Below are 27,970 nucleotides of genomic sequence, written 5' to 3'. Positions count from 1 at the left end.
CAGGGCTCTAAGTTTCAGGCAGAATGTCTTAATAATAGTCTTATCTCTGTTTTTTGTCCCAAACAGGTAAAATGATAGAAGATTACTGGGGGGTATCAAGAAAGATTCTCGGAGATCTGAAATTCTTGGAGAGTCTTAAGACATATGACAAAGACAACATCCCACCAATGATCATGAAGCGGATCAGGGAAAGGTTTATTGATCACCCAGATTTCCAGCCGGCTGTCATTAAAAATGTGTCATCTGCATGTGAGGGTCTGTGCAAATGGGTGAGGGCCATGGAGGTGTATGATCGTGTGGCCAAAGTGGTAGCTCCTAAACGGGAGCGGCTGAAGGAGGCTGAGGGGAAGCTGGATACACAAATGCAAAAACTGAACCAGAAGCGAGCAGAGCTGAAGCTGGTGGAAGGCCGCCTCCAGGCCCTGAACGATGACTTTGAAAAGATGAATACCAAGAAAAAGATGTTGGAGGAAAACATTGAAATCTGTTCCCAAAAGTTGATCAGAGCAGAAAAACTGATCAGTGGTCTTGGGGGAGAGAAGGACAGATGGACAGAAGCTGCCCGGCAGCTGGGTGTCCGCTATACTAATCTGACAGGGGATGTGTTGTTGTCCTCTGGGACCGTGGCTTACCTGGGGGCCTTTACCGTGGATTATCGGGCTGAGTGCCAAAAGTGGTGGTTGGCCCAATGTAAGGACAAGGTCATCCCCGGCTCCAGTGACTTTAGTCTTAGCAACACATTAGGAGACCCTGTAAAAATTCGTGCCTGGCAGATTGCTGGGCTGCCCACTGACTCCTTCTCCATTGACAATGGCATCATTGTATCCAATTCCAGGCGCTGGGCCTTAATGATTGACCCTCAGGGGCAGGCCAATAAGTGGATCAAGAATATGGAGAAAGCAAATAGGCTGTCAGTCATCAAGTTCTCGGATACCAACTATGTGAGGACGCTGGAACGCGCTCTGCAGTTTGGTACCCCGGTCTTACTAGAAAATGTTGGGGAAGAGCTGGATGCCTTTATTGAACCCATCTTGCTCAAGTCCACATTCAGACAGCAAGGGGTTGAGTACATGAGGCTTGGTGAAAACATCATCGAATATTCCAGGGATTTTAAGTTATACATCACAACCCGTTTGAGGAACCCACATTATCTCCCTGAAGTTGCCGTGAAAGTCTGTCTCCTCAACTTTATGATCACCCCCTTGGGCCTCCAAGATCAACTCCTTGGCATCGTGGCTGCCAAGGAGAAGCCAGAACTGGAAGAGAAAAAGAACAAGTTGATTGTGGAAAGTGCCAAGAACAAGAAGCAGCTAAAGGAAATTGAAGATAAGATCTTGGAGGTCCTTTCCCTTTCTGAGGGCAACATCCTTGAGGACGAGACTGCCATCAAAATTTTGTCCTCCTCCAAACTGCTTTCCGAAGAAATCTCTGAGAAACAGGAAATTGCTTCAATGACAGAAATGCAGATCGATGAGACTCGGATGGGCTACAAGCCAGTGGCTGTCCACTCTGCCACCATCTTCTTTTGTATCTCTGACCTGGTCCACATCGAACCCATGTACCAGTACTCCCTGACATGGTTCATAAACCTCTACGTGCACTCCCTGGCCCATAGCAGGAGGAGCGAGGAACTAGAGCTACGAATTGAGTACATCACTGAACATTTCACTCTAAGCATCTACAACAATGTCTGCCGCTCTCTGTTTGAAAAGGACAAGCTGCTTTTCTCCCTCCTCTTGACGATAGGCATCATGAAAGAGAAAAAGCAAATTAACGAGGAAATTTGGTACTTTCTTCTAACTGGAGGCGTTGCCCTGGACAACCCCTTCCCCAACCCAGTTTCTGAATGGCTGTCTGAGAAGGCGTGGGCAGAAGTGGTTCGTGCATCCGCGTTGCCAAAACTGAAAGGCCTCATGGAACATTTGGAACAAAATGCTAATGAATGGAAGCTCATCTATGACTCAGCCTGGCCCCATGAGGAGACGTTCCCTGGATCTTGGAAATTTCTTCAAGGTTTGGAGAGGATGGTGATCCTCCGATGTCTGCGGCCTGACAAAATGATTCCAGCCATTCGGAAGTTCATTGCTGAACACATGGGAAACGTATACACTGAAGCCCCTACATTTGATCTCCAGGGGTCCTACAATGATTCCAGCTGCTGCACACCATTGATATTCGTGTTGTCTCCGGGTGCAGACCCAATGGCAGGTAAGGGCAGAATGTTGTGTGAGGAATATTAAAAGCCCAGAATGCATGGATGGATGACAATAGCATGTCCCTTACAGCAGGAACCTCAAATTCAAATGGCTTTGAGGGTCAAGCAGTTAACAGACTAAGGCAGGGCTGGGGCAGCATAAGACTTCTTTTCCTGCCTAAAGCGGGCAGCTGCTACTCAGCTCTTGTGCATTGTGCCATCTGATTATGTGATCTCAGGATGACCAGATCATCTGCTTTTTCAAGAGGAACCAGAAAGGTAGAAATCATCCATTTTTAAATCTTGATATCTCATTCAGATTTTTTCTTAAAAACTTTATGAGGGATAAGCCAGGGCTAGATTTAGCCAAGTGACTGCTAGTTTATCACCTTTGTCTTAGACCATTTTCTCAGACTGTTGCTTCTCTCAGCTACGCTTCTTTCTTTTCTTTCAATTTTTAAATATTTTGAGTAATTAATGCTGCATGTAGTAAAAAAATAAAATCAAATCAAACAATGCAAAAAGTATAGGACTGTGGCTCCATTTTGTCCCCTCAAGGGACATTTGGGGAAACATTTTTGTTATCAAAACTAGGGGGTGCTACTGGCATCTAGGAGATAGAAGCAAAGGATACTGCTAACTATCCTGCAATGCCCAGGACAGTCCCCCAAAACGAAAGATTATCCAGCCCAAAATGTAAATAGTACTGGGGTTGAGAAACCCTGGTGTAAAGTGAAAGGTACATCTTCCTCCTAACCCTCTTAGAGGTAACCACTACTAACAGTTGTGTATCTTTCCAGAAAGTGTTTGTGCATATAAAAGGGTGTGAGTTGTTGACAGAAATAGATTCATTTTCTTTTCTGTTGGGGAATCTTAAAGCTTTAGTTTTCTCTGTTGCTGAATGAAGAAAGAATACCAGAAATGCAAATGACATAGTTGGCAGTTCTGTGAAAGCTGAGGAATTTGACATGTATCCTGACCCGGTTAGAAAGCCAGCACTTCTCCTCAAAGGCAATCAGAGGAAGGCGCTGAAATGAACTGGTACCCTTTCCAGGTTCCTACACCCAAATTATTGTTATTGTCAAAGCTCAATTCATGACCCCTTTATAGCATCTTTTCTCCTTCCCCTATGTCCTTTCTGTGGCAGGCTTATACAAGAGAAATGAGGAGAAACCAGGAAAAGTAGAGAAGAGAAATGGGGGCAAGGTCAGAATATGGTCTGTAAAATGATGATGCTGTGTTGGGAGAGGACAGGCCTGTAAAATCCAACGGTGTATGTAGCTTGTTCCTGTCCCCCTGTGCTAGAGGCTTGATTAGATTCAGCTGGGATAACTTCCCAGGAAACTGCAGGTACTGTGTCCCTCAGAGTGTGCCATATTAGGAGGCACATACTGTCTGGTCATCTTTTTTCATTAAGATTGATCAGTGGGTTCAGGCATTGGAAGTGTGATTCAGCTCGCTACTCCTCCACCGCCTCCTTTATAAAGTTTCCCATCAGCCTTTCACCTAATATGGTGGTTCTCAATCTTGGCTGCACATTGAAATCACCTAGGGAGCTTTAAGAAAATCTCCATGGAAAGACAAATACCATATGGTATCACTTATATGTGGAACCTAAAATATGGCACAAATGAACCTATCTATGAAACAGAAACAGACTCACAGACATAGGGAACAGACTGGTGGCTGCCTAGGGGGTGGGGGGTGGGAGAGGGATGAGTTGGGAGTTCGGGGTTAGTAGATGCAAACTATTTTATGTAGAATGGATAAACAATAAGGTCCTATTGTATAGTGCAGGGGACTATATTCAATATCCTGGGATAGGCCATAATGGAAAAGAATATAAAAAAGAATGTATATATGTGTATAACTGAGTCACTTTGCTGTACAGCAGAAATTAGCACAACATTGTAAATTAACTATATACTTCAGTAAAAAAATAAATTAAAAGCAGTCAGTGAGAAAAATAAGATTATCTCTAAAGAACAGCAGTTAGACTGACAACAAATGTCTCAATAGCAACAGTGCAATTTGTGGAATAATACCATCATTGTGCTAAAACAAAATATGCAAACATAAAATCTATCTTTCAAGAATGAGAGTGAAATAAAGAGAACGTCTCAATTAAAAATTGAAAGAAAGAAAAAAAAAAACAGAAAATCTCCATGTGCAGGCCTCACCCTCAACCAATTAAATTTAAATCTTTGTAGGTGAGACCCAGGCACTGTGGTTTTTTTGGTTTTTGTTTTGTTTATTTATTTATTTATTTATTTATGGCTGTGTTGGGTCTTCGTTTCTGTGCGAGGGCTTTCTCCAGTTGCGGCAAGCGGGGGCCACTCTTCATCGCGGTGCGTGGGCCTCTCACTATCGCGGCCTCTCTCGTTGCGGAGCACAGGCTCCAGACGCGCAGGCTCAGTAATTGTGGCTCACGGGCCTAGTTGCTCCGCGGCATGTGGGATCTTCCCAGACCAGGGCTCGAACCTGTGTCCCCTGCATTGGCAGGCAGATTCTCAACCACTGCGCCACCAGGGACTGTGTTTTATAAAGCTTTTCAGGTAATTTCAGTGTGCAGCCAATGGGAACCACTGACCTAATGGTTTTATCGGCCTTAGAAAATCATTACCCAGATCCATTATTTAATTAGGGGCTGCAAAATGATGATATTTTAATTCTATCATTCCTTTCACATTTATTAGCTGGAACTCTTCTATAAAGAAGAATTTTTCTTTATCAACTCTTTGGTTTACTCTAAATATACTTCAAAAAGGACAGGCAGAAAAGATGCTTGGTTCATACTCTTTATTTACCAGCTTTCAGAATAATGAATTGGTGCCCTAGTAACCTCGAAAGTTACTTAGGCAGTAAGATGGGGTTTTTTGGTACGATTATTAATGTATTGGTTTTAACATATTGGATGTTTCAAATATAGTGGTATTTTACTCCACTGCTGTCGTTATTCTTTTTGATGCTCAGATTATTCAGTCTTTGGCCTGTGGGAGCACCTCTGTGTCAGTATCCTTTTCACATACCCCAGTGGTTTTTGATAACTTCCTTGCTGTGTAGAACTACCATATATATTTCAGGCTTATCTTGAACAAACGTTTCTCCAAGGAACTCCAATTCCTTTAGCAGGTGATGGTGTTTGGAGACCTGGGGTTCCCATCACTACTGAATGCATCATTGATTGCAGACCTTACTTTCCACTAATTCTCTTTTTGGCTGTATCTAACCTGCTTTTTTAATCAGTGCTTTGAGTTTTTATCTTCAATGACAGTGCTTTCCATTTCTAGAAGTTTTGTTTTGTTCCAAATCCATGTATTTTTTTTTTTCCATAGAACTCTGAATTTTAGGCTACTGACTCAAGAAGCAATGTGGAAGCTTATCAATGTCCTGGAGCGTGGGTGGAAAAAGTAAACAATTCTTCAGTGAGAATTAAAATTAAAATGAAATTTTAATTTTAAAATTAAAATTAAATTGTGAAATTAAAACTCCAAGCCTATGCTACATGCAGATGAGGGGTGTAGATTTACAGTACCCTATGGTATGGGATTCTCAAGCTGAGAAATTTCCCATAAAATTGATCCAGAATGGCAAGACGCTGGGGACACCAGTGTCTGCATATGCAAAATTGTTCTGTTAGGGCACTCCTAAAACCCAAGATATATCAGACTCCCACAAAATAACACAAACTTGCTGATTGTGAACTCAACAATAAAAAAATTATAAACTACATGAGGAAATACATCACTACAAGGCATAATCAGCACATAGAACAATCAAAAGAATTAACCCCCAGTATTATGGGGGTATTATGGGCTGAATTGTGTCCCTCCCAAATCTGTATGTTAAAACCTAATTCCCAGTACCTCAGAATGTGACTGTATTTGGAGATAAGGTCCTTAAAGAGTTAGTTGTGAGGTCATTAGGGTAGGTGCTAATCCAATATGACTGGTGTCCTTATAAGAGAAGATTAGAACACAGACACACTGACAGGAAGAAGACCATGTGAGGACACAGTGAAAATATGACATGAGAAAATGGCCACAAACAAGCCAGGGAGAGAAGCCGCAGAGGAAACCAACCCTGCCAGCACATTGATTTTGGATTTCTAGCCTCCAGAACTGAGAGAAAATAAATTTCTGTTGTTTAAGCCACCCAATCTTTGGTTGTTTGTTATGGCAGCCCTAGCAGACTAATATTGTCTCTAAAAAAGATCATAAAAGAAACGCATCTAAAAATCATTAAAGAAAGAACACAAAGCAGATTTCTGGCCTTCTTACATGAGAGTGCAGCCATTTGAGGATCCTAACTTAAAAAAAAGTCTCAGTTCTAGCGTCCCACCCCTTGTAAGTGCAAAGCTATATTCCCTGTGGACAAACTCCAACCACTAGACTGGTTAAATAAAGTATGGTATTTTCCAAAGGTGAAATACTATGTAACCATGAAAAAGAATATGGCCTTTATATATGTAAAGGAAAAATGATGTGGAAAAATCTAAGTGAAAAAAGCAAATATAGTGTTCTACAATTCATGTAAGTATAATAGTGTATACACATTTACTTAAATGCGTGAAATATCTCTGGAAGGACTCACAAAAAGGTGTAACATCGGCTGCCTCTGAGGAAAAGAGATGTGAAAGAGATCTATTTGAAATTTCACTGTCCAAATACCTGTTTTCCTAGTAAAATAAATTTACAAAAACCCAGTTCCTAAATGAACTTATTTGCAAAACAGAAATAGAGTCACAGATGTAGGAAACAAACTTATGGTTACCAGAGGGTAAGGGGGGGAGGGATAAATTGAGAGATTGGGATTGACATATACACACTACTATATATAAAATAGATAACTAATAAGGACCTACTGTATAGCACAGGGAACTCTTACTCAATACTCTGTAATGGCCTATATGGGAAATAATCTAAAAAAGAGTGGGTATATGTATATGTATAACTGATTCAGTTTGCTGTACACCTGAATCTAACACAACATTGTAAATCAACTATACTCCAATAAAAATTAAAAAAAAAAGAAAAACCCAGTTCCTAGTTCTTTGGTTATGTGCTAACCTTTCTAGTTTGAAGTTCCCTCTTCATTTTTGGCACCTGGGAATTTCTCTTCCTTTCAAACTCTTATTATTTTTTTTTTTTTCATGAAGAATGTCTATCTATTTAGAGCAAAAGAAGACAGTAGTATCTTCGTTCACCATCTTACCAGAAGTCTAAAGCTTCCTCAGAAAGATGCTAATTTCATAATTAACAAAAGCCAGTGGCTTTCTTTCTGAGTCCAGAATTTTAATATGACCCCTTCTTCTGTGTTGTTATTTTTAATACGGTCTTAAATAGCCTGTTCTCTTTCAAAAGCCTTTTTTCTTCCTGATCTCAGGCCTGCTGAAATTTGCTGATGATCTTGGCATGGGAGGTGCCAAAACACAGACCATCTCCCTTGGCCAAGGCCAAGGCCCTATTGCTGCCAAAATGATTAACACTGCCATCAAAGATGGGACCTGGGTGGTCTTACAGAACTGTCATCTGGCCACGAGCTGGATGCCTGTGCTGGAGAAGATCTGTGAGGAGGTGATTGTTCCTGAGAGCACCAGTATGGGATTCAGGTGAGATGCTGCCCCACCACTGCGTCTCTGGGCCCCAACCTCGAGTTCCAGACGTCATGCTAATGGCTGGGAATGCAAAGATGAACAAGACACAGTTCTACCCTTAAAGAAGCTCTCAGTCTAGTAGAAGGCAGACCATAGATGAATAATGTTGATACCATGCAATACCTGCTGTACTTGTTTGAATAAGAATGGAAAAGGGAAGGAAAATTTGGGGAAGACCTGGAGTACCGAAAGATGAATAGGAGTTTTCCAGGAAGGATGTTCCAGGCAGAAAGGGCAGCATTTGTAAAAGCAAAGGAAAGACCAAGAAGTTATCCTATGATTCCTGGGTATACACTGTGAGAAATTGTTTTTGGGAGGTGATAGGAGATGTGCCTGGGAAGGTAGATTAAATGCCAGCAAATCGGAGTTTTAAAAATTATTTGCCTAAAACAAAAAAAATCCACCTGTAGTCTAGGCACTTGATCTGTCCCATACTTGTTTAGATCCATGGAATTTTAATCAATATTGGAAACAGCTATTTATTTTCTGTGAACTTTAAAGCCCAGCAAGACTGGGCCTAAGTTTTTGCATTTAGAGAATGATGAGATGAGACAGACTTCAAAGCCCCTTTTAACTCAAATGTTCAGTGATTCTTTCATTCTGGGCCAGGGGTCAGCAAACTATGGCCAAATCCAGTCTGCTGCCTGTGTTTGTACAGCTTGCAATCTGAGAATAACTTTTACATTTTTTATGGTTGAAAAAAATTGAAAGAAGTATAATATTTCATGACATGTGAAAATTATATGAAATTCAAATTTCAGTGTCTATAAATAAAGTTTTATTGAAATACAGCCATGCTCACTCATATACTGTCTGTGACTGCTTTTATGCTTCAAGTAGTTGTGACAGAGACCATATGGCATGCAAAGTCTAAAACATTTACTCTTTGATCCTTCATAGGAAAAGTTTGCCAACTCCTGCTCTAGGCAACAAAGTTTGCTGGTTATTTTTATTTTAGTCATGTCTGCCTGAAAATAGAAAAGTGTTTGGTGTTTATTTACAAAGCCAGATTAGGCCGTAGTTGATTGTATTCATGTAAGGCTCATATAAGATTCATGTAAGAGTTTAAGAGGAAATCCATTAATTTCAAGAATTCTATTTGGTTTTGGACGCTGAGTTGACTCATTGACCATCAATGACATACTCAATGAAGAAAAAATTATTCGTGTTGACATTTAAGGTCTTCTGTAATATGATCTTAACCCAAGTCACAAACTCAAGTGCCTATACAACGAGGAATGTAACGTAAATGAGTGAAGAGGACTGGGCACAAGAAATTTTCCACTTTCCACAATACAGTAGCTATCATCGTGGACAGTCAGCCTCAGTGTTGAATACCGGTAGAGAGTGGCGGGGACTGTGGTGAACTAGAGGCACATGCCCTGTAGAGAAGAGCAGTTACTGCCTACTACCAGCTGTTGCCAAGCAGGAATACAGGCCTCTTGTATCCAGATTTTATGACGATTTTAAAGGAAAGACGGGAATCTAGAACTTTAACAGAAAGCCCTAGATTTTTAAAAGTTGGCAACTACTTCAAAAATATGTTACAGCATTGTGTTGGTTTGCATGGTGAGAGTTAAACATCACCCATCTGCAGACTGAAGTCAGGCCACAGGCCCCCAGGTTATGGCCTCTTCCCTCCCCTCTGAGCCCTGTGCCTGGACCACAGCAGGCTGCCCACTATAGGCCTTACCACACCCCCAACTTTTCCTCCTCCTTGCAGTTGCTCAGCCTGTGTCCTGTGTCTTTAATGACCTTCCATCCCCAAATCCTCCTGTTGGAAACGTCTCTAATGTCTAGCAAAAAAGAAAAACAAACCCACAAAAATGAAACAAAACAGGATGCCACAATGTGTATGTAACCTGAGCTTGAGTAAGAAAAACAAATGAATAAAATCCTGGAAGACAATATGCCAAAATGTTAACCTGTAGATAGTAAAATCATGTATTTTTTTCCTTTCTAAATACTTTTACCTATGTTCCCATTTCTTATGGGCATAGATATACTTTTATTATTTAAGAAAAGAAATCTTCCATATTCTCAAGACCCATTTCTAATGCCATTGGCCTCTATGACAGGGGTCAGCAAACTTTTCCTGTAAGGGCCCAGATAGTAAATATTTTAGGTTTTGCAGGACATGTTGTCAGTTGCAACTATTCAGCTCTGCTGTTGTGGCATGAAAGCATCCATAAATAATTTGTAAATGAAGAGGTGTGGCCATGTTCCAATAATATTTTATTTACAAAAACAGGCTTAGGCTAGATTTGGCTCCCTGGCAGTAGTTTGCAGACTTCTGCTCTCTCCACCCCGTGGAAATCTCTTCTTCCCATGGACCCCCACGGCCCAGTATTTCCCTCCCTCCCTGCGGTCTTGATTTTATAACTCCTTGGCATTCTGTTTGCTTGTCTTTTCTCCCCTCCCCAGCTCCCATTTCCCCTCCTAGCAGCAAGGCTGTGAGTATCTAGAAGCAAGAAACAATGCTTTGCTCATTTCGGCCACTCCTGGAGTGCCGGGTGTAGTATTTGACCATAATAGATGCTCAGAAAGTCCAGCAGGGCAGGACCATGGTGTAGTGATTAGGACAGGGCCTTTGGAGTCAGGGAGCCCTGAGTTCATCTCGGTTCTGCTGCTTCTAAGTGGTGTGTCCTTGAAAACCCCACTTGACTTCTCCATGCCTCTGTTTCCTCACTGGTAAAGGGGATAATAAATCATAGGGTGGCTGTGAGGATTAAAGTAAATGAAGGGACATAAATTAAATTCTTAGCATGGGGTTCAGCATCTAGTGATGCTTAATAAATGGTAGTTATTATTTTTTGTTACTGTTTTTCAGTATAATGTATTGCATTGCTGTAAATAATTGGGACTGTTGTTCTTCCAGACTCTGGTTAACAAGCTATCCATCAGAGAAGTTTCCAGTCAGCATCCTCCAGAATGGGATTAAAATGACCAATGAACCCCCCAAAGGGCTCCGGGCCAACCTTTTGCGCTCTTACCTCAATGACCCCATCTCAGACCCCGTGTTCTTCCAAAGCTGTACAAAAGCAGTGATGTGGCAAAAGCTGTTGTTTGGCCTTTGCTTCTTCCATGCCGTCGTTCAAGAGAGGAGAAATTTTGGACCCCTAGGTGAGAGATGACAGCATACCTGGATTGCCTGGGGGAAAGATCACAGACAGATACAGGGGTGCGTTCAAGTTTGTACTCAGGGTTGCCAGTAAAATAGGGTATAAGTATGTTCCATGCAATATTTGGGACATATTTATACTAAATATGGTTTGTTGTTTATCTGAAATTAAATTTCACTGAGTGTCTCTGTAATTTTATTTAACAAGTCTGGCAGTCCTATAACCAGGTCAATATCAATGTCAGGGAAAGAGAGGTGATGCTCCAGAATCAGAGGTCCCCTAATTACTGAAGTAATATGATAATGAGAAGATTGGAGGCCCTTCCCTTTGGTGTATTTGCCTAGCTTGGGTATCATGGCCACTCTCCAGGGAATCAGTCACCAGGTAATTTATAACATTTTAGGTTGCTCTCTTTACCTGTGCGTAACAATGAAAGAAATACAGCTGGGACATCTGTTTGTGCTTCTCCTTGAAAAAATAAACATAACTTTCTTTATTAATGTAACTTATCCATGGCCTAACTTAAGTGACTCAAGATTCTTGTTAGAGCAGATCATCTGCTAAATACAGATCCCATATCATCATGGTTTTAAGGTTGGATGATTTTTCTCTCACCCGTGGGCTGCGTCTGATTCTTTTCTTGAAATGACCCACCTTAAGGTATTCTTAGCCGTTCTTTTGGGTTACAAAAGGAGGCAAATCGTCCTGTTGGTGGTTCTCTCACAACATCCTCTTTCCTTCTACCTGCCCCAGTTAGCTCCACAGACCACCTGACCCTTCAACTGAGGGTTTCAGAGACGAGACAGCCAAAGGGGACACTCCCTCTACATCTGCATCTCACACACCACATTCTCCCACCACCATTCTCCCACCCGTGCCAGACCTCCAAACATCCATACAACAGTTTGGCTTATAGTCAACTGCCCAGTTGTGTTCTCTTTGCCAGAACCCAAGTTTTTGTTATTTTATTATATATTTAATTTGAATGTGAATGTTTAGGAGGAAATTAAACATCTCCATTGAGCACAGGTCCTACCATACCCTACTGTCTTACATCCAGCCTGGTTCATGCATTTATGTCACTTGTGCAGCCCCACTGGGCATTTATCATTATAACACTTGAAAATACAAGCAATAGTTTCTTCAAGGCCAGCCGTCTAGTTCTCCCATGAGTGTGAGGAGGGGAATTCTCAAAGCTAACTTAGTTCTATTGCCCAATCACAGAGAGTGCTCCCTAGCTATGCTTTGGTGTTATTTTTGGCGTTCTGTGCATTACCACAGTATTCCAGCCAGGGTGAATAACTCTCATTCCACAAATCCCAGGATGTTAACATCTTCCTTATCAAATGGGGGAGATCCATAAGGAAACTGACTTTAGAATGGATGTTTTCTCAGGCAGAATGTCTCCCACGTTGGCAGTAAATGTCAAAGCTAATTGTTGGCATGGTGCTTGATATTCACAGGGCTGAAAGAGGCTCTTGATCCATAATGATGCTTAATTCCACCAGCTCAATCTCTGAGTGGAAATTAAGAGCTCTCATCCCTGAAGCATCTAATTTACCTCTGCCTCATGCAGGTTGGAATATTCCTTATGAATTCAACGAATCCGACCTGAGGATTAGTATGCGGCAGATCCAGATGTTTCTGAATGACTACAAGGAGGTGCCGTTGGATGCTCTGACCTACCTGACAGGTATTTATGGAAGGAGGCTTTGGCAACCATAAACCTCCACGATTATGCTCCACCTTCCTGCTCCTCTGCTTCCATCTCCATTTGTTCACTTACTCACTTATGCTTTCAACAGACATGGAGCTCTTAATGATGCTGGTCACCATGCTGGATATTGTAAAACAAACAAACCAACAAAAACAAAAAACACACACAGAAAAATCAAGATCAATCCCTCCCTTTAAGGGGTGCCCAGTCTACAAAGGGAGGGAAATATAACAAAATAAATAACAGTACAGTGATAAGTTCAGTAAGAGAAACATTTATAAGATAGCACAAGGATTAAATTTCAGACATGGGGTGGGGATGATTAGGGAAAACTTCCTGAAAGCGTGAAAGATGGTTTTGAGGGATAAGTAGGAGTTTTACAAGTGGAAGAAGAAAGCGGGGGCAGGCAGTGGGAAAAAGGAAGGAGAGCACTCCCAGCAGAGGTACCCTGAGGTGAAAATGACACTTGCTGTTTTGTATTAAAGCAATTCATCAGCAATCTTTTATCAGTCATCCAATATATACTAGTACATAATATGGAAGAATGTAAATATATAAGACTTGGCCACTGCCCTCAAGAAGCACACCATGTAATCCCAGAGGTAGGAGATAAACTATAGATGGGCTAAATGAATGGATTACCATGGCCAAACATCAAAATGCAGCTCAATAGAAAAACCTGGGCATCTTCCAGGTCACACACAAGTTCCTCCCTCCACTCTGGATCCTTTCCCCAATCATACGGCAGGCACTTTATCTACATCATTCAGTCTTCACAGCAATCTTATGAGCTTCACTTTAGTGACCCTGTTTTACAACTGACAAGACCGAGGCCTTAGAGCAGTGGTTCTCAACCAAGGGTGATTTTGTCTCCTAGGGGACATCTGACAAACTGAGGAGACATTTCTTGTTGTCACAACTAAATGGATGTGCTACGGGGTAGAGGCCAAGGATGCTGCTAAACATCCTACAATGCACAGGACAGCCCCCTACAACACGGAACTACCCAGTCCAACATGTTAATCGTGCCAAGACTGAGAAATCCTGCTTTAGAGTGATTAAATTCATTTGTAAAAGATGACAAAGACCTTAACTCAGCACAATGTCTCCTAAAACAAAACCCCAAATGACACACAGCATAAATTCAGTGGATTTTAATTAGGTGAAAGAACTTTTCCAAAGAAGTGAGCCATATTCCCATTATTCCAGACCACTCAGAAGCACATCCCAGGGCTCCCCTTCAGATCACAGAATGAGTGCATAATTGCCCCGGGATGATGTCTTAGTATTGGACTGCCTGCAGCTCATAAACCAACCTGCTCCAACTGTGCCAGCTGGCTTGAGGATAGTCGCTTTCCAACTGCACCAGTCAGGATAGACTAGTTAGTCTGAGATAACAAGCAATCCCCAAATCTCAACGGTGTGAGACATTTCTTGCCCATTCTACATGTCCAGTGTGAATTGGCAAGGGTCTCTGCTCATTGTAATTATCTATCAGGGGCACAGTTGGCAAAGACTCCACCAACTTTTGATGCTACCATCCCAACATATACTTGTGTGGTCACTGCCACAGGGTAGCACTGAAGAGCTCATGCCAGGAGTTAAATGTGCAAGAACTTGTCACCTGGCCCCACCTCACTGCCAGAGGCCCCGGGAGTTATAACCTTCCTATGTGCCTGGAAGGAAAGAAGATCAGATAGAGATGATTATTAGAGCTCTGTAATGACCGCAAGAGACAGACTAACCAAAGAGACAGGTCTTATTTGGAGAGTGGTTATCGAATTAGATGGGCCAAAGTCAAATACATTCTTAATCTGGTACTCCCAACCCTGTGGCAGAGCCAATGGAGAATCTAGAAGAGATATAAGGCACATCCTGGCCCCTTTAGGAACTTGTGCTCTTGCTACAAAGAGGAGACATATAAGTAAAGAAATGCACCTTCCTTCATAAACATAAAACCCAGAGCCTATAAGGGTATCCCCTGAAGTAAAATTTGCTGATGAGAGAGTGGAGGTGGGACCCTGAATCATGACTCTGTACCTAAGGTTTACCTTCACTTGTAGTCCCTCTTTGCTACTCTCTAGCACTGCCATGCTGACTTCAGGGGGGAACTACTCTCCCTTTAATATTGTAGTTCTAGTGTTGTCATAAACATCTTTACAGCTGGGACAAACTATAATGTTCAAACTAAACTTTGCTAAAGGCCTGAGAGGTCAACAGAGAGAGATCTAGATGGTCTGGCTTAAGGTCAAACAGTTTTTGTAGGGCTCAAATTACTCAGTAGGTATGAGCTTCCCCTTAGTCTCTTACTTCTTCCTTAATGAGCCACCAGGATGCTCCTCCTAGACATTTAGACCCCTCCAATACCAAGAGAGGCTGAGGCCTCCTCAACTTGAGTCATACTTCCTGTTTCATGTCCGTAGACCTGCCCCTTCCTAGAATGATTGGAATTGGAAATGAGCCCACCCTTCAGGGGAGCCCTTGCATGTGAACACACACACACACACACACACACACACACACACACACACACACACACACAGATGTCTTTTCCTTGCAGACTAGTGTGTTGTCCCCAGCTTCCAAATACCAGGTGGTACCCACATACTGTGGAATCTGATCCAGCTAGAAAATGCATCCTGGGTTGGTGAGATGGATTTGATGGCCCCTCAAAAAATTACCTAATTCTTTTTGTAGAAATCTGAGTGTAGAAAACTGAGTCTCAGAGACTGATGTTGATGATGGGGATGGGGGTAGGAGAGTTATATCCCAAAGAAGTATATATAGGATAATCTTAATTTTCTAAACTATATGTATTTGTAAAAGCTGTAATTGAATGCTTTCTATATGCTAAGCATTGTACTAAATGCTTTATAAGCGTTGTTAGCCACAATGACGTAAGATAGGTATGCAGTTATCTCTACTTCTAGACAGATGAGAAACTGCTAATAAGTGGCAAAAGTTGGAGCCCAGAAACTGGCTGTAATTGGAGCTCAGTACTGTCTCATGCCAGAGTTCTTGCCCTGAACCACATTTCTATAATGCCTTTCACATTTATGTACACATACACGCAAATGTCCAGACAAATGTCTGGAAGATGCCTAAATGTTAACAGTTACCTTTGTTGGAATTATTGGTGATTGTATTGCTTTTCTTTCAGTTTATCACTATTTTCTAATTTCGAATATGGTGAACATGTATTATTTTTGTAGCAATCATAATACCAAAAAGGCCTGGTCTCATCCCAAGCTGAGCATGGTTTTAGCAACCCTGCGTCTCAGCAGAGCTCCTTGGCTGGAAGAATTCTCTATTTTAGGTTATGACCAAGTTCATTATGGGCTCAACTTCTTCTTCTGTCGGTTGTCCCCAGGGGAATGTAATTATGGAGGCCGAGTGACAGATGACAAAGACAGAAGGCTCCTGCTATCCCTTCTGTCCACATTCTACTGTAAGGAAATTGAGCAGGACCATTACTGCCTTGCTCCTGGAGACACTTACTACATCCCTCCTCATGGCTCCTACCAGGTGAGGGGCAGGGGAGGGAGAGGTCCCTCTGTCCCCCCAGAGGGGCTTGGCAGTCTCCATGTGGCTAGGGTTGCAGTGTATCCAAGGAGGGCCCAGGGATAGCTTGGGCTTCCTGACTCGGGTCCATAAGCTATTTCAAATCTTCCCAAAAGCCTACAAGATAGACATTATTACTGTTTAATGAATGCTGGGCATTTGGTAGACAAGATCTTTCAAAATATGGGGTCCATCTGGGGAGAAGGGGGAGGGATGTTTAAGATGAAGACTTGGTAGTGAACAGGATGGAAATTGCTACTTGAAATCAAAGGTTCAGAAGGTGGCAAAGAGAGGGACAGAAAAACTGGATGGGAGAATGATAAAAGGAAGAAGAAAACAAGAAATCTGAAGGAAGAATGAAAAGGGCTTACTTTCATCGAGTACCTATTAATATGCCAAAGCCTTATTCCTTCATAACCTCATTTATTTTCCCACTTACAGATAAGGAAACTGGGCTTTCAGGTGACTAGCTCAAGGTTACACAGTTGGGTTAAGATGGAGCTAGGATCCAAATCCTGTTCTGCCTGAATCCAAACCCAATTTTTGTCTCCAAAGCTAAGACTGCTGGGGGAGCAGGGAGGAAGCCAGCAGAGGTGGGAGGGGAGATACTCAGTCCATCTACCTTCATACTCATACTCAGTCCTCCAAAACCTCTATGAGGGAAAGCTTGGGATGTCTTGGCCCTGATGGTGTGTGCGTGTGTGTGTCTATGGCCTGTGCTACCGAAACAGTGTGATTCCTGCATGGGTCTGCTCTGGCAAAACCTTGGGTGATCTGTGGGACCCCAAGGAACCTGAACTTATGTCAACTGAAGATTTCCTTTCCAGTCCTATATTGAATATCTCAGGAACCTCCCTATCACAGCCCACCCAGAAGTGTTTGGCCTGCACGAGAATGCCGACATCACCAAAGACAACCAGGAAACCAACCAGCTGTTTCAAGGGGTGCTGCTGACCCTCCCTAGGCAGTCAGGAGGGAGTGGCAAGTCCCCTCAGGTAACCAGGCTTGAATTCAACTTCCCAGGCAATTTTTCATCTAGTGGGCATGCAGTATTGTGGCTGATGACCAAGAAGGCAGAAAAGTGGAGGCCTGGCAGACCCCTGAGGGAGGATATGGGTGCTCTGGTCTTACTGCTGAGAGTCTTTAAATACTGAGCTGGAAGAGCACCAGTGTTTCTAAAATGTCAGCTATTCCTGTATAACCTTCATGATTCATTGCTATATCCACATATCATCTGTATTCCATTTACATAATACTTAAAACTAAATCTCTTTTGCTTAAAAACATTTATTTAAAAAACTGCACATCAGGACCATAAGTGGAAACCCAGTTCCATTTCCATAATGTCGTGACAGCCACAAAAAGAAAACAAAGGCCAAACATCATTAGGTTCTTCCAGATGCTGCTGATGTCTTTCTGTCTCCTTGGGAAAAGGGGAGGATCAGCAAGTGTTACAGAGCAGTCTCAGCCCTGACCTGAGACTTTCTCCTTGAAGGGAATGAAAAGAAAAAGGTGGCCAAAACTTGACAAGAGAGTGACTTTCTCATCACGTGATTCAACATTATTTGCTCCATGTCCTGGAAACACCTGGAAGCATTTTGGGTGTCTCTTGTGATCATTCCACACATTGTGAAGGACTGATCCTGTCCACCCTCCTTGGTCTACAGATGAGGGCAAAACAAACCCTACAAGAAGTGACCCACTTCAAGGCATTCAGAAACACAGAGGCAGTGCCACGCCCAGAACCACATCTCCTGACTCCACCCTGATCTCTCCTTTCCTTCTCTTCCCTTCTCCAGCTTCTGAGCTACTCCATGTTCAACCCTGCTCAGCTGTGGGCTTTGCATACAGTTGGCCTTGCATATCCACAGGTTCTGCGTCCTTGAATTCAACCAAAGATTGAAATATTCAGAAAAAAAAATTCCAGAAATTTCCAAAAAGCAAAACTTGCATTCACCCCACTTCAGCAATTATTAAAAAGCATTTACATTGTATTTACAGTTATTTACATAGCATTTACATTGTATTAGGTATTATAAGTAATCTAGAAATGATTTAAAGTATGGGGGGGAGGGGTGATGTGTGTACGTTATATGCAAATACTACACCATTTTCTATTAGGGACTTGACCATCTGTGGAGTTTGGTCTTGCAGCCAATCCCTAGTGGATACCAAGGGATGATTGTATTTGGTTTCTCAATTTGGTTCATAGTACCATAAGTGGTAATATGTGTGAAGATAAAGCAGCCTGGTTTGTGTGTCTCAGCTTAGGGATGGAAATTCCCCTCACAGTGGGAAGAGGGAAGAAAGTGTACATTCCAGCCTCCTAGAGCCAAAGGATGGCAGAGCTGTGTTTCTCTCCCACACCCACGTCCCACTCCTCCTCTTCCTACTCTTCCTCTAGGCCTGTCCCCTCCCTACTTGGCTAAACTCACTGCCATGGGCTATTCTTTTTTTTTTTTTTTTTTTTTAATTTAATTTTATTTATTTATGGCTGTGTTGGGTCTTCGTTTCTGTGCGAGGGCTTTCTCTAGTTGCGGCAAGTGGGGGCCACTCTTCATCGCGGTGCGTAGGCCTCTCACTATCGCGGCCTCTGTTGATGCAGAGCACAGGCTCCAGACGCGCAGGCTCAGCAATTGTGGCTCATGGGCCTAGTCGCTCCGCGGCATGTGGGATCTTCCCAGACCAGGGCTCGAACCCGTGTCCCCTGCATTGGCAGGCAGATTCTCAACCACTGCGCCACGAGGGAAGCCCCTATGGGCTCTTCTTTTTTTTTTTTTTTTTTTTTTTTTTTTTTTTTTGGGCTCTTCTTAATGCTGAGGAATGGCCTACTGCCTTCCCAGGTGTCCATGTCACTGGCGCAGAGCAAAGTCCCACCTGCACCAGGAGCTGGTCCTAAGGGGCTGGCTATGAGAGCCTGGGGAGATTGTCTCCCAGGGGTGACCTTGAAGATTGGAGGAGTTCTGCAGGGTTCAGCACTGCCCTGAGTCTACCTGGCTGGCTGAGCAGGAATTCCCCACCTGGCCCTCAGGCCCTTGCTCAGAACTTTCATTGTTCAGCTTAGAGGTGGTGTCCTCCCTAAGGCTGCGGGCAGGGGTGGGGGGTGGGGGTGGGTGGGATGGGTATCCTCCTTCCCCTCAGGGCAGAATTGGCTTCTGTAGGAGAGTTCCCAGAAAGGTCCTGTAGACTGGGTTTAAAAAGACAAAGGCTTACTGCTTCAGGTTTAACTGGACAAAGCCACAGCCCGCTGGCCTTGTGTCTCATTCACCTCTCTAATGCTTACACTTTAAGGAAGTGGTTGAGGAGCTGGCCCAGGACCTACTCTCCAAGCTTCCCAATGACTTTGACTTGGAGTTGGTCGTGAAGTTGTACCCTGTGGTCTATGATGAATCTATGAACACGGTCCTAAGGCAAGAACTCATCAGATTCAACAGGTGGGCTGTACGGTCTTACTTGGATCCTGGGAGTTAGAGTGTGAGGGGTAGAATCTAATGGGCAGTAACTAGAATGGACACTTGATAAGGGTTGCTGTGAAGAGTTGGTTTGCCCTACCTTGTAGGAAGGGCTGTAAATAGGGCCATCCCAGCATGTGTTGGCCCAGGGTTAAATCACTTCCTTCTATTCATTCTCTCTCGTTCATTCGTATGACATCTGTAAACTGGGGTTAAAACCAATACCAAGCACAGGCTAATAGTAAAAGTAATCATTAAAGCCACTTTTATTGAGCCTTTAGTGCTAGATATGGCTCCAAGCACCACTCATGCCTTTGCATTCAAACCACACAATAGTCTTTAAAAATATGCACAGTTAGTAATCCCTCTACCACTATTTTACAAATGAGAAAACAGACAGAAGGGCTAAGTAACTTGCTCAAGGTCACACAGTCATTCAATGGCAGAACTGAGTTTGAATCCAGGCCCTCTGATTCCAGAGCCCATGCACTTAGCCAGTATGTGAAATCAGGGTAAACTTAGAAAGGGGTGAGGAACAGTTCATCCCATTGCCGCTACCACAGGGGTAAGGAAGGGCTATTATAAGATGGCCATGGGGCTAAGGGTCTCCTGCCTTCTATTCTAGTCCCTCCTCACTTCTCCTCCAGATACTAGAGCATAGAGCCCAGTGGGATCACCTTGATTTGATTTCTAGATAGTCAAAACTGAAAGCGTTCCCAAACACCATCTAGGCCAAATGAGGAAATTCATCACTTCTGCCTCCAAGTCAAGGTTCTTGCTGCTCCAAATGCTCTTAAGTGCTGCTGTCTCCATTTTGCTTCATTGGTCATTGCTCAGTTTTAGGGACAGCCCTGATGCCGAAAGACTAGTGAACTTGAAGAATGTCAACTAAGACTTTCTTGACTCCCTTAGTCTTAGGGTTACTCCCTAGAGTCAGTAGGCTGTTGGCCATGTGGATGACCAAGCTAAGTATGGGGGGTGAGTCAAAGATGCTGACTACTTGAGTCAGATACCTTGGTATGATGGGATGTAGTCCTCATTTATCCAGACACCAGGCGAATGACTTTCCTCCTCTGCCACTCATTCTCCGCTAAGGTCACTGGAGCTCTTGGTGGTTACAGGGGCCTTCACTAGCCTTTACCACTGGCCATTGTAATATAAGAGAAGAGGGTAACAGCTATCTTATATTCCAGTGATGCTCAGGATTAACTACTTTGGGCAATATTGTAACATACTTGCCCACTACCTTTTTTTTTGCCTATTCACGTATGAGAAGCCCAAAATGACAGTTCAGCTTCCAATTCAGGGGAACCATTATTGTGTCTTCTAGGGCAAATATTCCTTCCTTGAGTACTAAAAATCTTGAAACTAGCAGAGCTCATAGTTTCAAGAATAGAAAGAAAACTTTTTCCAGTAGGTTTCAGGTATAATAGAGGTCTGTGGCATAATCCCGCAGAGGGTAGTTTTGCTCTTGACTCCTCAGCCAAGCACACACACCAATAACACGTTTGAACCTTAAATTCCTCTTAATATAAATGTTTAGTGGTTACACATCCAGGAATCCGTTTCTTGCGTTTGAGCATTCTCATGTCCATTTGGCTGGGATTCCATAAGTCTTTGGACATGACAAGCTCTCTCTGGTAGCAGATTCTTTGGCCCTCTCAGCTGAATTCCCTCTGGACTTGATGAGGCCTCATAACAGAGGCCAGAGAGAGAGACAGGTGATCTTGGCATCTTTCAGGCTGCCCTTCAGCTGCCTTTTCTCAGGTATGCATGCACCTCATAGTCTATAAAAAGAACAACTTTGGCAATATAGATCAGAAGCCTTAAAACTGCATTACCCTTTGACCCAGAAATTCTACTTTTAGTAAGAATATCATTATAAATTTCCGCAGTGATTAATATAGGTGGATGTTCCTAGTAATGTTGTTTACAGTGACAACAATCTAGAAATAATATGTTTCAGCGATAGAGGAACAGTTAAATTAAATGGAACACCTTGCAGTCATTAAAAAGGACGATTTTAGTTTGGTCTCTATTGAATTGGAAAGATGTTCCTTATATGCTAAGAGAGAAAAACAAATTACAAAAAACACATATATAGTATGATCCCATTAAAAAATAATTTGTGTTTACATATAGAAAAAGCTAGAAAGATATACATCAAAGTTATCTTTAGGTGGTGAGATAATGGGTGATTTAATTTTTTCCCATCTTTACAATTCTTCTATCATGAATGTATATTATCTGACTTTTTAAAGGGAGGAAAAGTAAAAGGAGACTTGGAGTCAGTGTACTTGGGGTAGAATGAGGTCACTGGAGAGCCAGGCTGAGTCTGCTCCTTTGTTCTTGCAGATTGACCAAAGTGGTTCGCATAAGCCTCATCGACCTTGGCCGAGCAATTAAAGGGCAGGTTTTGATGTCCTCAGAGCTGGAGGATGTCTTCAGTAGCATGCTTGTGGGTAAAGTGCCGGCCATGTGGATGGCCAAGTCCTACCCATCACTGAAGCCCCTGGGAGGCTACGTGGCTGACCTGCTAGCCCGCTTGGCCTTCTTCCAGGTACCTTGGAGTCAGGGTAACTGTGCACCTGGCATTCTCATTCAGGTGGAGAGGATGTTCTGAAATGATGGATTAGAGGCAGAGGGAATAGGGCAGCCTCACAGCATCCGGGACTGAGCACCTACTGGAAACAGTCTTACCAGGGTTGAGGGCAGGAGGGAGACTTTTCAAAGTCCTTGAAAAGATTATAGCCTCTAGAGGCAGGAGTGGGAACCAGAATAAATGTCACAAACTGGTGTCTCATGGGCCACAGCTCATGGGGTAGTAGATAGATTTGGTCTGGCTGCTTGGTTATTTAAAAATTTGAGCTAGCATATGAACACTGGATTGTTACATATCAAAATACAGATGTTTGTCCTGCAAAAACAGGAAGACCTGAAACGATGGACCTGCATTCCTGCATGGCAACTATTGCTGGAGATGAGTGGCTGTGGCTCAGTTTAGACAAGGCACACACTCTCCACTGCTACAGTCCCTACCACGCTCTCCCGTATCCCTGACACCAGCCTGCACCCGCGCTTTTCTTAAAGTAGAGATATATTTCATTGTACTTTCATTTCAAAGGAGGAAAATATAAGCTAAACTGAGAGGGCTGCCTGTTTCAAGAAAAATGAGAAAAAGCCTATTTCTTTATGATACTCGTTGTATTACCTGCCTTTGAACAATCTTTGTTGTGTTGTTGACTTTGCATTTTTATTTCTGTGGCTCTCTAGGAATGGATTGACAACGGGCCTCCTGTGGTCTTTTGGATCTCTGGATTCTACTTTACACAGTCTTTTTTGACAGGTGTCTCTCAGAATTACGCTCGGAAATACGCCATCCCCATTGACCACATCGGATTTGAGTTTGAGGTAAGGGGCGTCTTGGGTTAGACCAACTCAAAGGGCCAACCAGAGAAAGCGGTGCTGTCCCTTTCCTTGAGTCCAAACATTTGGACCTGTTAAGGCTCAAATACTTCAGAGATGGTACAAATGAAGTATTTAGCATGACTTAAAGTAGCTCCAAAAGTTATTCCCAACAGAATCAGAGGATTCCTAAGGCTTTGTCTCTGTGTGTATAAAAAGAAATCTTTCCAGAGGAAAATTCTGCCACAGTTGTACCGAGAAAAATGAAAGCACCTTCCACATTGTTTATTCAACATGGTGGACTCTTCATTTGGAAGGATGTTAATGGTCTTGTGTAGTGCTTTGCTTAAAGTCAAAGGAATGGCCAATAGTCAAGTATCACCCAGTCCATATTTGGAGAGAAAGTAGTAAGATGGACTGTTATAGAGCATTGTAGAATTTTAAATTCTATAGAAAGATCCTTTGAAATCATCTAGTCCGGAGGTCACAAACTGATTGCCCTAGGTCTTTATTTAGTTTATAAATGAAATTACCTTGATTGGCCTTTGAAGACAATGCTAAGCCAAAATTAATGCAATAAGAAAGCAAAATAACGGGAATAAACACTGGAAAAGAGATAAAACTATCTTTTTTTGATGTTGAAATGATTGTATACCTAGAAATCCTAAAAACACACCTATCAGAATTAATAGAATTTGTAAGATGACTGGATACTGGTTAAATATACAAAAATCCTTTTCCTATTCTAGCAATAAATACTTCGAAATAGAAATGGGAAAAACATTCCATTAACAATAACAAAAAGATTAGAATTTGAATGATTTTAAATGGAGCTCGTGCTCTCTGCTTCACCATAATCCCCTCCGCCCACCTATTCTTCTACACCTAGACCATTTTCTGCATTTACCAGAAGAAATTTATCACCTCTGAATCTAAACAGTTGTATGCTGGAGCTGGCTCATACTAACTCACCAGAACCAGTTAAAGCTGGTTGTTAAACAATTGATAGGCTGAAATTGACCATGGTGGGAGTCTTTACACCACAGAAATTGACAGAAACTACAAATCAAGGTTTCTCTTCTCCTGCTAGAGAACTGTTTTACCAGCATGCATCTGAACCTAACCCCTCACTACAGATCTAGGTTCAGAAAGGGGAAAGATTGTACAAGGCCACTAAGCTAGGTAACAGTTAATGTGGCCTCCTGGCTCTTACTTTAGTGCATTCTCTGTGCCTGCCATATATAAGGGCAGCATGCTAACTAGAAATCAGACCTGGCCCATGTAGCAGGCAGGAATATTATCAGAGAAGCCCCAGTGTCCTGGGAAAGGCAGACAGTAAAGCCAGTTTGTACTTTTTCAATCTCTTAATGCTGCCTCATTTAGGAAAATGGCAGATAATGGAACGCACAGCTTCCTGTCTTCCAGGTAACCACACAAGAAACAGTCATGGAGAATAACCCAGAAGATGGGGCCTACATAAAAGGACTCTTCTTAGAAGGTGCCCGTTGGGATAGGGAAACGATGCAGATCGGGGAGTCTCTCCCCAAAATCCTCTATGACCCATTGCCCATTATTTGGCTGAAACCTGGGGAAAATGCAGTGTTTCTGCATCAGAACACTTATGTGTGTCCAGTCTACAAAACAAGTGCCCGAAGAGGTATCCTCTCCACCACAGGCCACTCCACCAACTATGTCCTATCCATTGAACTCCCAACCGACAGGCCCCAGAAGCACTGGATAAACCGAGGAGTAGCCTCACTGTGCCAGCTAGATAACTGATGGCATCTGTCTCAACACAGAAAATAAAAGGAATTTCATTCTTGACTAAAATCTAGCTTTCCTTTCTTGATAGTCACATGGGATGATGATGATGATGATGATGACCATTATATTAATGGAGCACTTGCTATGAGCCAGGTATTTTAGAGCATTCCTATGAAGTGGGTTATTATCCTTATTTTATGGCTGCAGAAACCGTGATATAGAGAAAGCAATATTTTCCAAATCAGATAGATACTAAAATAGTGGAGCCTAGATTTGAACACAGGCAGTGGGACTCTTCAACCTAGACCTTTAGTCATGTGGCTAAGCTCCCTGGTGGGTTTTTGTTTTGTTTTTTTCCCCTATTATTTTGCCGTAACTGTCACTGATCTTTAATTGCTTCTCTCCTAGTCTATTCACTAGGGCTTAGTCTATACATTAGGGCTTCTCATAGGTTGAAAGATGCTTGGGCCACTTTTATTTTTTAAAGGCTCTTGATATATTTAAAATTTACTTCTCACAACAATCTTATGCAGTATTATCATTATCTCCATTTCAGTGATGCAGAGATGGAGGCTTAGAAAAGTAACTAGCTCAATTTTACAGCTAGCCAGTGGTAGAACTGGGACCCCAATTCTTCTCCATTAGCCTACACAGATGGGCAGAAATTTCAGGAAGAAAGGAGACATGAGAGAACCATTATTTGTTGCTTGCCATGGTTTGTCCCTGGGCCTTTAGATATCTTGCTTGTACCTATGTTGGATATGATTGTCTCCCCCTCTAGAGGTTCAAGGAGACTAACTTGCCTACAGTTAGCCAGCTCTTTCACATTGAAAAGCCAGGTTTTGAGCCAAGGTCTGTCTGGCTCTAGAACCTATGCATTTTTCACTGCTTCACGCTGCCTCCTTGCTGAGGACTTTGCTATATTGTGATGTAGAATCTTAGAAGAGATGTGTAGTTCCAACCACCATGTCCAAGAAATTTCTTGTTTATCACTGTTTCTCCCCAGGGCCAGCTGGAAGAGAATCCTGAGGGAGATAAAAATCAAATTCTTGATATATTCTCAACCAACTCTCTCTTGTAGCTCTTTGGCTCTAAATGGCTACTTCTAGGGCATTCCCTTGGTCAGTCTATAGGTGAGCAAAGACATAAGGCTTTTTGGGAATCTTAATGTGTCTGGCCTGGCTTCCCTGCCTCTTCACTAGAAGAAATGTCCTGACTTGGGGTCTTTGATTTTTCTTAAATGAAGCTTCTGAGAACCACATATAAACATATTCCAGAAAATGTGTTTCTTCATGGGAATGTGGAGCCAATCAAATTCTGATTGAGGACTCTGAATTCTGAGATCAGCAAATCATCTAATTATCCTAAGTGCAAAAGGGGAGTTCTCCAAATCTTGCCAGGGGCCGATAAAGAGACAGTGAGGTGGAGCCACTCTCTTTCAGCTCCAAGTAGGTAGCTTAAAAGCTGTTTCTTTAAGAAACATAACTTTTTCCAATAGAGGAAAGACAATCAGAATTAATAGATAGCTGGACTGCCTTATTGTCTATTATTCCAAATAGATTGCTAAGCCATGTGAGATGGAAAGACGGTCAGGATCCCAAATCCCTGAATCTTCGACTGGCTAGGTAAGTCCGATTGTAAGCTGTAAGGCAGTGAGAAGGTTGCTAAGAGAACAACTGAATTTCTCTTACAGTTATCTAACTCCACCTTCAGCGGAAAAAGCTGAGGGAGGCAGGGACTGTTTCGTTCCTCAGGGGTCAAGGGACAGAATGTTCCTGTACGATGGATTAAATTTTTGTAACTTAAAAAATTTCCCTCAGTTCAAAAGATTCCCCTAAATTTAAGGTCATTTTCTGTTGGGGTCCATGTGGTAATTAATGTCCCCCCCCCGCCCCACCCCCAGGAGAGAGCAGTAGGTTCTTCAGAAGTCCTGGTGAATTAGAGGCTGGGCCCTGGGGCAGAGATGGCCAGAGATCAGCTCCGTGAGAAGCTGTAGGCCCTGCCTATAAATACCTCAGCATATGACATCAGACAAACCTTGTCACCAAGCTAGTCCTTGCTCTTTAAAAATCTGGCTGTTGAGTAAATAGTTTTCAGTCCTTGTCAGCATTGGAAGAAAATTTCATTGAAAGAGGGGATGTAGGGGATACCTTTTAAAGACCAAAGAAGGAGATTTTATAGGGTTGGAGAGAAAATGAAAAGAAAAAATTATAAACAAATAGGTTTCATGGAAAGTTTGGCAGGAAATTATGTTTCTGTGTAATAGAATATGCATCTTTGCAAAGGAGGCTAGGCATATAAAATTCACGTTTAGGGAAGATTCCTGGCACACAGAAGGTACTTAGAGGTGAGCTAGCATTAGATGGACTTCCATTTTGGAAGAGTCTGGGTAGGAAGGATGGTTTCTAACCCCTACAGCGTAAAACAAAAATTGCATATTCAAAATCACCTTGAATTACTTAGAAAGGGACAATGATGGAGACAGCAAGTCATGTTTCACTCAGTTCAGCACAGCCAGTTTTTCCTCCAATGCAAGAACAGGTCAGTGTTTCATTGATTGACCACCAGATAAAGCAGTTGGCTTGAGTTCACAGGCCTTATATTGCTTTAGAAATACTTCTTAACTTTAAACATCAGAACCACCTCTTGGTAGGGAAATGCTTCCACAATGAGATCAGATAGGAGAATGACTGACGGAATAGCAGACTGACGTCTCCTGATTGAAGCGAGGCTGGGGTATGTGCTCACCGAATGGCCATGGAGGGGCCGACATGCCTGCCAGCACATTTACATTTCTCTCTCTCCATCAAAGGCCTATAGCTGCATTTGTGTTAAATATGTACATGCTATCTCTTTACTGACACAGTATGATATTTGCTCTCCATGTCACTGCCAAACCCTGTAATACTTACTTATCCTGAGCATGAAAAAGTATGTTCCTGCTCACAGGAACGGGTTTTGAAATTGAAATATACATATTTTAAATTAGAGAATCTGTGTGACAAGTGAATCCTAAATCTAGGTATGGGCAGGAAGTTATCAACTGCTGCTTTTGAGGATCACAAGGCCATTCTGGAAAACAGTACAGAGAGACCAAAA

At 42.5% G+C, this 27,970-nt stretch overlaps 1 protein-coding gene across 12 annotated transcripts in view; it reads left to right on the top strand.

The window, feature by feature from the left end:
• The window catches only part of DNAH3 (dynein axonemal heavy chain 3), a 208,869-nt gene extending 183,932 nt beyond the window's left edge, over positions 1-24,937 (top strand). For 9 of the 12 annotated variants that reach the window (XM_082362351.1, XM_082362354.1, XM_082362357.1 and 6 more), the window contains 10 exons: positions 67-2,208; positions 7,580-7,805; positions 10,729-10,973; positions 12,549-12,665; positions 16,060-16,214; positions 17,078-17,245; positions 19,542-19,684; positions 22,058-22,262; positions 22,976-23,113; positions 24,533-24,937. In XM_082362351.1, coding sequence (XP_082218477.1) covers positions 67-2,208; positions 7,580-7,805; positions 10,729-10,973; positions 12,549-12,665; positions 16,060-16,214; positions 17,078-17,245; positions 19,542-19,684; positions 22,058-22,262; positions 22,976-23,113; positions 24,533-24,886 — 3,893 coding nt within the window. In that variant the 3' untranslated portion in view covers positions 24,887-24,937. Of the gene's footprint in view, positions 1-66; positions 2,209-5,529; positions 7,806-10,728; positions 10,974-12,548; positions 12,666-16,059; positions 16,215-17,077; positions 17,246-19,541; positions 19,685-22,057; positions 22,263-22,975; positions 23,114-24,532 lie in introns of those variants that run through there. The other 3 variants (XM_082362360.1, XR_014236086.1, XM_082362361.1) reach the window with 3 other exon arrangements.
• The last annotated feature ends 3,033 nt before the right edge of the window (positions 24,938-27,970 follow it).

This window comes from Balaenoptera borealis (genome assembly GCF_965194805.1).
Source record: "Balaenoptera borealis genome assembly, chromosome: 16".
In the NCBI taxonomy this organism is placed as follows: Eukaryota; Metazoa; Chordata; class Mammalia; order Artiodactyla; family Balaenopteridae; genus Balaenoptera; species Balaenoptera borealis.
Note: the sequence above shows the minus strand (reverse complement) of the source record. Positions and strands in the feature narration are given on the sequence as shown.